Below are 13,071 nucleotides of genomic sequence, written 5' to 3'. Positions count from 1 at the left end.
TACTACTTCCGCCTTCGCCGAGATTTTAATCCCTCCTATCCATCCATCCACCCGTCTTGTGCGAAGGCTCTTGAATTGTCCCACCTCCTCTCCAAACTCACTAGTACTTCACTAGTAGTCCCACTCTACCACCCTCTCTAGACACAGGAGGTGGCAGGTAGATCTCATCCCACATGACCTCCGCTCAGAGCATCCCGGGACCAAGGCCAGCTACCACATACTTACCACATGCTTACTGTACTACACCAAGCACTCAAGGACAAACTGATGAAACTGTAGCTTATTAGCACCCACCTTGACAATAAACACAACACTTGAAATTTGTACTATGAATTTCAAAAGTTGATTTATTTCAAAATTTTATGAAGACAAATGTATAAGGTGTTCATTTTGTAGGGTTTCATGTAATATTTAACGAAAAAAGGATGCTGCATATCGTCACATACCGTTTAACCACCAGAGGTGTCAAAAGTACAGGTAAAAGGAAATTACACTAGCACAACATATTATAAACCTGATACACCATTTGCTCAATTGCGCCTAAAACTGTTTCCTTTTTACTTTTTAAAACTGTTGGCATCTCTGCTAACCCCCCACCAACTTTGACTAAGAAATATTCAGCAGGAAACACCAACATTGTTAACACCCAAACAACACAATAGAACAGAATAGCAGTAAATAACATGGTAACCCTGTAACAAATGGTGTCACCTGTATGGTATGAATGTGGAAGGTTCACATTTAAGCACTTAAGTTCTGAACATAACTGGAGCGGGAATGAGCACCGGCACCGTTCTGGTTGGCCTGAAAACACAAAATGTGTTTCTGCTGCAGAGTCTGCACACGGTGTCTGATGTTTACCTGAGCTGCTCCACCGTTACTGCAGCAAGGACTTACCAGGCCCTGACACATGGGCCCAAGAGTCAAGGGGGGCCCTGAAGCCCAAGCCTCAGAACTACAAAACACTTTGCTGTTGGTCTTTATTCATGTTCTCATATCGTGTTAAAACTGCACTTCTTGGGGGCGCTGTTGCACAGCGGGCTAATCCCCCCACATCTGGGCTTGCATGCCCATGGCGACACAGGTTCGAGTCTGGCATTACTCATAGGCAAATCCTATCCAGTGTGTCTCTCTCCTGTCTCCATCTTTGACTGTCCTGTAAGAATAAAAGCTAAAATGCCCAATAAAACAAATATTAAAACAAATTGCACATCTCTATACTGCGTTTTCACATTTTCTTGGGGTAGAAACTCTACGACTCTACAGCATGTTCGATAAACACCGTAACCTTTTCAAACCAGTTATAGTGTTAGTGATCGTGCTGCTTTCTGGTAGGTATGAGTGGAGCACACTGTGACTGAGCACAAATTCGTTGCCATAAACGGTCCTAAACATAATACGGAGATGTGGACCATGTGAAAGCCCGTCTCTCTCTTACAGGCCACCCCGACACAATCCGCAGAGTGCAGCAATATGCCATAAAGCACGGAAACATCCTCTCTGTGAAGGTGTGTGTGAAAGTGTGCAGGCGTGTGTTGTTCTTAAGGTCAGTGATTGACAGCTCTCCTCTGTCCCAGTCCAGCTGCACTCTGATTCTCCGAAGTCCCTTGTCCACTTTGAGGGGAATAGGTGACGTGCCAGGAGAGCGAACATGGTATTCGCCATAGTTAACCCCAAGGTGAACATAGTGAATGCCCCAGAATCCTAGCCAGTTGGAATCAAATCCATTCCTGCTGGAGCGCTCTGTCTTCAGCCCCACAGACCACTCACCGGAGAGCTCAACCTCCACGTCCAAGCAGTGAGCCCCTGAGTCAAAGCCCTCCGAGGCCAGCACGCAGTCCGGTCCGATGAACCTCTCTGGGTTATCAGGAAGCTCGTGTCCCTCTGGGTGGTAGCTCACCTCCGTCAGGCCGTCAGACAGGCGGATATACATGCCCGCGGTGTTGGGATCCAGAATCACAGGGTCTGCAGAGGAACACAGTTGGAAACGGGACGACAAAGGAAAGAAAGAAGACATTAGAATCGATCCGTCTCAATGGGCCAAGCATAAACAAAGAGACAATATCAGGATTTGGATGTTTAATCTTTCAAGCATTTTATCAAAGCAAAACATTTTGATAACATTCACAGGACCAGTTTATTATATCCACAGCCTTGAATGTCGGCAAATCTTTCCACTTTTGACACATGATGTAGACCTAGCACTTGCTAGATAACTAGCGGACTAGCCTACTTTAACAAATCCCAGACGGCATTAAGTTACTGTTAACACATTTACTTCCAAGTCACGTAAAAACACATTATGAAAATCACATAGACTGTCCATTACAATGTCAAGATTAGAAATTCATCCATAATAAGGCAAAACCGAGTCAAGTAGCACATACGTAACAAACCGCTTCATCAGAGATTCTAGGAGTATTATCCAGTCTCTCTGGCTTCATCTCCGTTTCCAGGGAAACAAAACGCTATCTTTATAAAAAATAACTCTGCACTTAAAGCAGGCTACCATCGGATTGGTAGAAGCTAGAAACATACCGTTTTCACTTATGAAACGCTGAGGTGTATAGTGTGTCCTTAGGTCTAACTAAAAAAATTCTGTGGCTGTTCGAAAAAAAATATTTTTGAATGGGTTTGAAGAGGCAATTTTACAGGATGGATTCACAAAGCAATCAAAAATAATGTCACAAATTCTGCATACAGTACAGCATGATACTATTCCAACTGTAAGTTGAAGTTACAAATAAAAGTGCTAAGCAATTGCTAACGCTAACCGCTATTCATCATTTTGGAGTGTTTACAAGCAGCCAGCAGCAGTTGCTGTTTGCCACATTTGTTGCATACCGGTACTTTTCAAACGCAGTATAGTACCGTTTTAAATGCCTTAGTACCGAGGTATTTTTTTTATACCGGTATACCGTGCAACCCTAGTGTGTTGACAGAGCATTTAATGTTTCAATATCAATGGCAGCTCACATTTGTCACAGGACAGATTATAGACTATATTGACTCTTTAGTGTTTAATAGAAAACATTTTTGAAGGTATTTGTTGTTGGCAAGGATGGGCAGAATGGACAAAGACATGTCTTCTGAAGGCAGAGCCAACACATGCTATCCTCCCACACCTAGTAGTGAAGCTCACAAAGCTGCACGGAACTACACAAGATGGGCAATAAAGAATATATACAAGCTTACAAGTTCCTATGTATGTTTGTGCACACGTGTGAATGGTGTATGGTCATAATTAAGTAATGCAACTTACCATATTCAACAAAGACCATGCCCAAATCCTCCCAGACTCTGTAGTGAAAGTTGCCCTGATACTTTGCCACATTGATCAGAGCTCCTTGTGGAAGCTTCTCTGGATCATGCCGAGTGCAGAGAGTTCTGGAATAACATTCAGCCATTAGTGGGAGTGGGATTGTCTTTCAGAATCACACAAGCAAGGCCACACAACCCTTTAGGGCTGTACGATATCACCATAAACACAGACAAGATGCCACAAAACCCTTACCATCAATACAACCCAGACCACACAACCTTCACCATAAATACAAACAAGATGCCACACAACCCTTATGAATACAAACAAGTGGCCACAAAACCCTTATAAATACAAACAAGAGGCCACACAACCCTTATAAATACAGAGCTGCAGACTCTACAACACCAACAATTTGGTCCTCACTCAGGAGTGCTGCTTCACTATTTTTTTTTCATTTTGTTTGTTGCCATGTCAGTGTGGTGGCGATGTCCAAACTGGCTTTTACTGTTACATTGCCAGCATTCATTTGTTTGAACATGTGACATCTTACATTATTACATTACACTGTACACCAATACTTCAAAAGAAATAATTTTACCACACACTTGATGGAACCTGATGACGTACAGACGTGAAACGTGTTGTGTTTGCTCTGAATAAACGAGCAAAAAGTCAAAACAAGTGCATGGTGAACTTCTTTCTTTTGAAGTATTGAACACTCCTGCGTTTACCAGCACCTGTGAGGTGCATGGATCTTGAAACTGTTACACTTAGCTGACCCTTTTATCCAAAATGACAATCTATAGTGTGGGGTTAGGTGCCTTGCTCAGGGGCACTTCAGCCATGGAGAGAGGAAGGGATTGGTGAGGGTGGGGATTTAACCAGCAGCCCTGTGATCCACTTCCAACTGGCCAACTGCCTAACCATTGCACCATGCACATTTGTATTAACACAGAGAATAAGATTACTCACCTTTCCACCATTGACTTGAGGTTCTGCAGAAATAAAAGAGAAGCTTTTTGAGATCTCATGAAATGTAATTGGCAGTTACTCAGTTTGAAACGTCTCTTCAGTGAGCAGGTGTTTCTCTGTTTGTTTGGGGCGGATTAGTACCCGGGCAATACACTCGTGCATTGATAACTGTTTTGATGTTGTGAGAATAATCAGCCAGTGCACAACAGAAACACTTGAAAATGTTTCAATGGTTTCACTGTGAGAAATGTATGCCTTTGTAAGACTTTAGAACTTTGGCATTTATAATGTGCATAAATAAAGAATTTCTTCAATTATTTTGCGTTTTAAACCAGCTACTATAATCAGATATTGAAGACAACAAGCCATTATTTCTTTTCATTGCAGAAACTGAAGTGCATCAACTTTCCAAATAACGACAGACATGGAAAAAAAAAATCTTACTTGAAATCTGACGTCATTAGACTTCAAGGCGTCCTCTATGGTTCTGATGGTGTCTGAAAGAGATGAGATTTCTCTGCTCATCTTTTCAATCGTTTCCTTCATCATCTGACTCTTCTGCTCCTCTTCTTCCTTCAGTTTAGCTATCCAGCCCTCTTCTTGAAAACGTAGATAGTTATGAAACTGCTCATACACCTCCTTGATGTGCTTCTCTGCCTGTTGGGCCTGAACCTGCAATACCAGACATCACCATGGTGTATTACTAGCCTTTTAGAAGCTGTTTACACATAAATACATTCTTTTGAAAACGCATTGGTATGGGTCTTCAGTTTACACGCAAACAGAATTTTAAATTCAGCATATCAAAAATCCGACTTTAATCACAAATTATCCCATGTAGGAGGCTAAAACACACGTTACAATGAAGTTTTATTTTTTAATCCACATGTTGCATTTACAGCTAACCAGGATTACAAATATCCAGATTTAAAATATCCAGATATGTGTAAACAGCATCTTAATTGGATGTGTATTACAGGATACCATTGACGGTTTTAACTTATAAATGAAAAGGCATCTTACCTGGATATGCTGGGCTGTTTGATCAAATGTTTCTTTAGCTTTTTCAAGGGCATCCAGCTTCTCCTTAAATGACGGCAGTACGAGAGCCAGTTCATCCTGAATGTCAAATAATATTCATGGTTCAGGAAACAACCATGATATTGTGGTCTAAAGACAATTTGAAAAGTCCTATGAGACCAGCTGGCGGCTAACTGGTCTCACAGGAGTCAGTCAGTGTTAACTGCTAGCTCTATTTGAAACATTTGGCATATTGGCAATTTGAAAAAACAGAAACAAAAAAAAACAGCACACTGGCCATTTCACAAGGTCTAGGACCAAAACGTGTATTGAAGAAAACAGCAAAATGGTCAGTTTTTTTCCCCTTCAAATTGTCTGATGAGTGATCTCTAAGCCATGTTCTACGCACCTTCCAGCTGACGTGTGCGAAAAAACAAGTTCAAAATACAGTAGCCTATTATGATCTACTGTCTCACACCAGCGAGTGGACAGACGAAATCACCACTGTGGACATGATCTATCCCCTTTTTCAAAACATCTGGGAGGAGGAAGATATTCCATCAGAATGGAAGGAGCGCCACCTGATAAAGCTCCCAAAGAAAGGAGACCTTAGTTCCTGCCCGAACTACAGAGGAATAACATTGCTCTCAACCCCAGCAAAAATTCTCAACAGAGTCCTCCTCAATAGGATGAAGGGCGTGGTCGACCCACATCTCCGAGAGCAACAGGCAGGATTAAGGAAGAGTAGATCCTGTACAGACCAGATCACAACATTGAGGATTATCATGCAGCAATCCTCGGAGTGGAACTCACCTCTGTATATCAACTTTATTGATTACGAGAAGGCCTTTGACAGTGTAGACAGACAGACCATCTGGAAATTACTGAGACACTACAGGGTGCCGGAAAAGATAACCAACATAATAAGGAACTCATACGAGGGAATGACCTGCAGGGTGGTACATGGCCAACAGCTCACAGAAGCATTTCACATTCGAACAGGAGTTAGACAAGGATGCCTACTATCACCCTTTACTTTTCTGTTAGCAATAGACTGGGTAATTAAGACATCAACTGCTGAAAAAAGAAATGGCATCCAATGGACACCTTGGTCACATCTGGAGGACCTAGACTTTGCTGATGACCTGGCACTTCTTTCCCACACCCATCAACAAATGCAGGAGAAAACCACTACCATAGCAACTCACTCAGCATGCCTCACAATACACAAAGGGAAAAGTAAGATCCTCAAAATCAACAATAACAACCCAACCCCTATCAGGCTAGAGGGAGAAGCACTAGAAGAAGTGGAGAGTTTCACGTATCTAGGAAGCGTAATGGACAAACTGGGTGGGACCGATGCCGATGTAAAGGTGCGGATTGGAGAGGCAAGGGGAGCTTTCCACCAACTGAGGAAGGTATGGGGATCATCTGAACTGCCACGCAACAACAAAATCAGGATTTTTAACTCCATGGTGAAGCCCATACTTCTGTACGGCGCAGAGACCTGGAGGACAACAGCCAACACCATGAGTAAAATCCAGATCTTCATAAACTCCTGCCTCAGACGAATCCTTAGAATATACTGGCCAAATACCATCACCAAGAAGATGGAAGTGGGTCGGCCATACCCTTCGCAAATCTGCATCAAACACAACAAGACAGACACTCTTCTGGAATCCACAAGGGAAAAGGAAGAGGGGCAGGCCAAGAAACAGCTGGCGCTGTGACTTAGATGCTTATGTGAAGAGGTCTGGGTATACATGGGGACAACTGGAAAAGATGGCCCAGGATCGTGATGACTGGAGAGCACTTGTTTGTGGCCTATGCCCAAAGTTGGGCGGTAGGCGTAAGTAAGTAAGTCTCACACCAGCTCATGGTCAAAACATGAAGTGGAGATGGACAAGAATGCATTGCATAACTGAACACATATTTCATTTAAATGAATGTGTGTGCGTGCGCACATACAGTACAGGCCAAAAGTGTGGACTCACCTTCTCATTTATGCATTATCTTTATTTTTTAGATTTTCATTGTTCTAGTAGTTGTCTAACAGCAATGTCAGCGGTCTATCCACCTGACGTCAACACAGCACAACTGATGGCCCCACACACACCAATATGCTTTTTTGGGGTCTATTTTCAAGTAAAAATGCCCATTGAGTCATGTTAATCTTAAATGAACGTTTAAGTCCTCCAATAACTAGACTTTTGAGACCTAAAACCAGCCAACAGGCCAAACACTGGTGAAATTTCACTTTGCCAAAATCAGCATTTTACAAACATTTTCTTGGTCTGATATTGAGTCACAGCCAGTGACTTGGAGAGGTCAAACCTGTGTTGGAGGGAATCTGTGGCAGGGTTTTTCACTTTTACTTTTAGTTTTTGTACCACTGTTTCACCTAGATAACCAGCTATGTTTGACCAAGTGATCCATTATCAGATCAAGAAAATATTTCTTGTATTGCTTGTATAAATTAAAATGGACTCGAATGACTGGGTAATTTTACTTGAAAATAGACAGAAAATAAGCTTGTTGAAACATGTGGGGCCCTCAGTTTTGCTGTGTTGACGTCACTGTTTGGCATTTTTTAAATATTTTTTAAATAATTGTTTTTATTTATTTTCATTTTTTTGTTAAGCAAAAAACAAACAAACATGTGTATATGCACAGAAAAAATGCCCTCTCTGAAAATGTATTATGTTCTTTAAATAGCCACAAAAATAAAGAGAATTAATTAAATGAAAAGGTGAGTCCATACTTTTGGCCTGTACTGAACATAAACATATTATGAATTGTGGACATAAATAAAGTCGTTTAAATGTGTGTGTGTGTGTGTGTGTGTGTGTGTGTGTGTGTGTGTGTGTGTGTGTGTGTGTGTGTGTGTGTGTGTAAATGATCTAACAGACAAGTTTACAGGCATGGCTCTTACTCGGATGTGTTGAGCCGGGTCGTCCCTTTTGGTTGTTTTAGCTCGTTTACAGTCAGGGGGCGCCGCCTCTATGGCCTCAAGTTTCCTCTTCAGTTCCTCCTAGAAATCAAATAGAGTTACTAATAATGGTAAAGGTGCACTGTGTAGGATGGTGGCCAGAGTAAGTATTGCAACTATGCTGCTCATTGAAACTGTGCTGCCTATTTGTGACTGAAGTGTTCCTGCACAGGCCATTCCCCTCGGGGACGCAAACCTGTCACCTCGGCTACTACAACGGAGCCACAGTACGATACCGCTTTGGGAGGGAGGTTCACTAACGTTTCACGCATACTCTGCTAGTTAGCCTCCGTTTTATATTGCCAAATTTGCTTTTCACAAATATTTACTAAATAATTAATTAATGTTTACAGTATGACCACAGTAAAGTACGCTTTGCAGCTTAAAATTTCTATTTCTGGATATTCAAAAAGGCTGACATGGAGAAGATAAACCTTTTCATGTATGTGAAGTGCAATTTTCCCACTCATAAGCTTAATGAATACTTAGAATTTGACGGTGGTGGTAAGTATTTCTGAAAAAAGGTAACATTTATTTTGTGAATGGGCAGCATGAATTCTGGAAATAAATTACTACAAATATTACACAGAGCACCTTTAAGTAAAGAATTGTGAGATTCCTTGGCAGTCTTGTGAATTGACAACAAAAGTTGCATCAAATGTACTCTCTGAATCGTACCATATATTCAGCTGCTGCCTCACTGATGGGGCTGACGTTGTGGTTATCATGGAACATTGACTCTCTACACACCAGGCAGATCAGCAGCTTGTCGTCTTTACAGAAGAGCTTGAGTTCTGAGCGGTGGAGTTTGCACAGGAGTCCTCTTCGATTTCCCTCCTGTTGGAAAGTCTCACAGAGGTTCCTGAGATGCAGATTGCGTACGGGGGCCGGGCCTTCTGAAGACGCCCTACACACAGGACACTGCCTGTCTCCGCTGCTCTCCCAGTCCCAAGAGGTTTTCACACAGTCCTCGCAAAAGCTGTGGCTACAGGAGAGAATGACAGGGTCTCTAAAAATGCCTCTACACACTGGACAGGACAGGTCCTCATATGTGATTGAACTTGAAGCCATTTCTCTCTGGTGTGGCTTTGGAGTTGGTCTTTCAATCTCGGTTTCTCCTTCTCATGGAGATGCCCAGTGCAGAGAACTCAAGAGAACCAAACTCCTTCGTGGTTCACTGAAAAAGAAAGAATAGAAAACAAGTCATCAAAATAGCCCAATAAAGACCTAAATGAACACACACAAACAACAGGCAAGAACATGACATGGCCTACAATACAGTGCACAAGAAAGGCAACAAGTGCACAAGAAGCGCAATTGACGGCTCAACTGCCTGCACTGTGGTGTTGTGTTTATGTTGCAATATTATCCTTGCCAGTTGGGGGGAGCTGTTGCCTGTTTATTGGAGGGCTATATATTTAAGTGAGGAACGAGAGAGATACAGATTAAAGATGGCAGTCCTACAGTCGAGACTCACGTTGAGTTATTTCACAGGACACGATGCACCAGTGAACCAGATACGATACACAACCACCATCACTGTCGTTTGGGCTGCATGGGAAAAAAATAGAAACACTGTTCTTTTAAAACTCTACCTGTGCCAGAGACGTGCGGTCAGGGTAGGCAGGGTAGGCAGTGCCAACCCTGGGATAAATGTCTTAAAAATAAAAACTAACACGTGTTTTAAAAAATATTCTTCAGAGTTCACATACACAACAATAACATTGATTCAGCATAAATTATGAGCTGTTTAAAGTACAGTATACGCAGGACAACGATCAAAAACCAAGTAATCGCACGAAGCAAAGCGCTCAGGCTTGGGCAGGTTGCCGTGGCAACGCGCAGTCCCGGCTGGTAGCAGAGACAGGCTGCGAAAGCAGAGCTTTCGAATGCCAGCCAGGCAGCCCGGTAAGGCTCGCTTTTCCTCTGCCTAGCCTGCCTTCAGTGCTGTCAATGTAGAAGTTTGCGCTTGTCAATGGGACTAAAAGCAGAGCCTTTAGTCTGTGGCGGGAGTATGTGAGCCAATCACAGCGCCCAAAATGAAAAATTGTTACAATTCAGGTGTAATAACTATGCAATAGCCCAGCGAAGACACTCTGCATTCAGCACTCTATCGAAGACTTTGGAAGTGAAATATCGGCAGCTATGTCAACAATTGCACATCTGAAGTGTTTTAGCAAGCTGGATTACCAGCAGAAGTTGCTCACCATCAATCGAGGTAGGCCAACACCTCCTCTTCGCGATTTATATCAGCGCAAGGGGCAGAAAATAGTACGTACATTCCATCAGGAATGGTATGAGAGAAAAGAGTGGCTCTGCGGGTGTGATGTTAGCAACCGTCTGTTCTGCTTCCCTTGCTTGCTGTTCTCAACACAGCTAGCAAGGCAAGGCTTGTTCAAACTCTAGCCGTACAGAAAACATGGCATGCAGTCTTTGGCGTTTTGCCTTTATTGCAAAAAAAGCCGAGAAGTAGCAAGAAAGATGGTTCAGATGACAGGCAATAGCTGAGCCGTTTGCAATCGCTGCATTGTGGAAATATTCAACATCAGATGGGTAGCAGCTTCAAGTAGTTTGAACACACTGGGACAAAATATCTTCATCATGTCAACCACCCCGGGCTTTTAATGGAACTAACTTGCATGGAAAACATTCTCGTGATTCTGCTTTAAGGTAAGATTCATCTAATTATTAAGCTGTGGGTAGCCTTTTAACATGAACATGCTCAAGTTTGTCGTGGTGCCTTTTGTTGATGGGTCAGGGAGGTGTTGACATTGAAGATTGGTTGTGCTGTGGACACAAAGTGTGTGTGTTATTATGGACGCGAGATTGTTTTTTGAGCGTACGACATGACTTCATTTTCCTAATTTATTATGATGATGACTTAATACGCGATGCGTGAGGTGTGTGGAGCCTGTTAGCAAGTTGACGTGCAGCTGTGTTCTTTTGAAGTGCACGGTGTACGAGATCAACGTGGGGGCGGTGGGGCTCGCTCGAGTGACTGGGATGGGTGCTCACGCACTCAAAAATTGACTTGATTTGAAACACCTTGCACAACCGTTGCTAAAGTGTTTGAGAATACAATCACGCACAAGAATGAGTCTCAGAAGTGTTTTCGTTGGTTTACTCGATGTACCAGTATGAATTCACGGCTCATGTTTGTTGAGTTCGCAAGCAACCCGCCCCCTTGCCAACTTTCCTTCTTGTCTGTGAGTGTTTGATTAGCAGCACAAAATGCGTCAATGAAGCAGGAGCTGTTACCTAGGTTGGTTGATTGCTAAATGTAAATCGTTTCCCCTCACATGCTATGGTGTGATTCACAGTTGGTGAACTAGACATTTTATCTTCTAAACAAAGTAGGCTACACTGCCACCCTGCATCCATGTGAAACACCCTGGCATTTGCAACAGAATAAACAGAAGAGGAGCAAAGGCAACTGCTAAAGCCAAAAGTTAAAGCTTTTCCCCCAAAATGCTGTGATGTTGTAGCTTTCCAAATTATTGTANAATGTAGGCCTACAGGTCCTTGAGCTACCAATTTGCCAATTTGGCAAAAAAAAGTCTAGCTGGCCTTTTCAAGAAATTGAAATTATGCATTTTCACTTATTGTTTCAGATGTAAGGTCTACTGACACAATGTCCAAATGTCTAATAGTTTAGCCTATTTACTTATTTAGTTATTAGAGCTGTGGTGGCTAAGCACTGATGGCATTTTATATTATAGCTTACTTTATATTTACAGTAGCCTATTTAGAGAAACCTTTAGAGAGACCTACGAATTTGTTGCACATTAAAGACCTTATCAGCATAGGTGAATAGGCCATCCAAGCCATACCTTGTGGCTTAAGGCCTCTCTCACACTCACACACACACACACACACACACACACACACACACACACACACACACACACACACACACACACACACACACACACACACACACACACACACACACACACACAATGTTACATTTCAGATCTGCATGAAAGGGGGTACTATTTGTTCAAAGTTTTTAGTCTTTTATAAACGTTTTTAGCTGATAGTGACTCTCCAGATTTGGTTAAAATGCAGGAAATTGCATCTAAGAAATACATTTTTTTCTGGGGGAGGACCATGACTACCTGCGTACACCGATATGGCGCGACCATGCAGCTGTTTTTACACACGGGGGTGTGTCGCTGCAACTTTTTTAAGTCCTAGTGAAGAAACACTGGATTGACGAATAATTAGTAATACTGCAATCATACAGACCTACCTAACCAAGGAATACAACCACATTGTTTAAAGTTATAAACAAATACTCACGTTACTGCGGTGGCATCACGCTCTGAGTAGTTGTGTAGCCTACACTGTAAGCACAGCAGAGTTAGTACGTGTTTGCTCTCGAGTAACACTGTAGTAAACTCACTTTAGCAGGAACGCACGAGTCACGACATGTAGAATGGCACAACATATCCCTGGACGTTTCAACAGAGAAATCAATAAACTTCAGAGAGATTGTTTTGGTGTTCCATTCGCAACCAACGTGGAGGCCAATCCTCTTCTCTGCGCGAAGACAGCGACACTGGGCGAAGTTTGCCGACGGTCAGACGTCAAAATAAAAGCTTTATGCTTAGTTTAGCCTCTCTGGTTTAGCTTAGGCTTTTGGAACATGGAAAATCCCAAAACATCAAGAGGCATGGGTACATGGATGAGCTACACACATAGACACCTACATACAAACATACACACCACCACACACCAATATCAACCTGTCAGTTGCTTGTGAGCTGTTGTGGTTGTGATTTACACACACACACACACACACACACACACACACACACACACA

General features: G+C 42.5%; 1 protein-coding gene across 2 annotated transcripts; it reads right to left on the bottom strand.

Annotated features, from left to right (window-relative positions):
* Positions 1-329: 329 nt before the first annotated feature.
* LOC134469473 (E3 ubiquitin-protein ligase TRIM35-like) lies at positions 330-12,798 on the bottom strand. Of its 2 annotated transcripts, none has more exons than XM_063223754.1 (8): positions 12,549-12,798; positions 8,925-9,423; positions 8,190-8,288; positions 5,261-5,356; positions 4,682-4,909; positions 4,238-4,260; positions 3,263-3,387; positions 330-1,965 (listed from the first exon to the last, which is right to left on the bottom strand). In XM_063223754.1, exons 2-8 carry the CDS (start codon positions 9,315-9,317, stop codon positions 1,388-1,390), a joined length of 1,542 nt encoding a protein of 513 aa, XP_063079824.1. In that variant the 5' UTR covers positions 9,318-9,423; positions 12,549-12,798; the 3' UTR covers positions 330-1,387. The 2 variants fall into 2 exon arrangements, with proteins under 2 accessions (XP_063079824.1, XP_063079823.1); XM_063223753.1 differs by having other exon boundaries at positions 12,652-12,798.
* Positions 12,799-13,071: the final 273 nt, after the last annotated feature.

This window comes from Engraulis encrasicolus, chromosome 18 (genome assembly GCF_034702125.1).
Source record: "Engraulis encrasicolus isolate BLACKSEA-1 chromosome 18, IST_EnEncr_1.0, whole genome shotgun sequence".
Classification (NCBI taxonomy): Eukaryota; Metazoa; Chordata; class Actinopteri; order Clupeiformes; family Engraulidae; genus Engraulis; species Engraulis encrasicolus.
Note: the sequence above shows the minus strand (reverse complement) of the source record. Positions and strands in the feature narration are given on the sequence as shown.

What these genes read in the sequence shown, in the direction of transcription:
- LOC134469473 (XM_063223754.1), bottom strand. Translation starts at nt 9,317, where the DNA reads ATGGCTTCAAGTTCAATCACATATGAGGACCTGTCCTGTCCAGTGTGT. An exon ending in CTAATGACGTCAGATTTCAA is followed by an intron (nt 4,261 to 4,681) that starts GTAAGATTTTTT and finishes TTATTTCTGCAG; the next exon opens with AACCTCAAGTCAATGGTGGA. An exon ending in CTCAAGTCAATGGTGGAAAG is followed by an intron (nt 3,388 to 4,237) that starts GTGAGTAATCTT and finishes ATGTTATTCCAG; the next exon opens with AACTCTCTGCACTCGGCATG.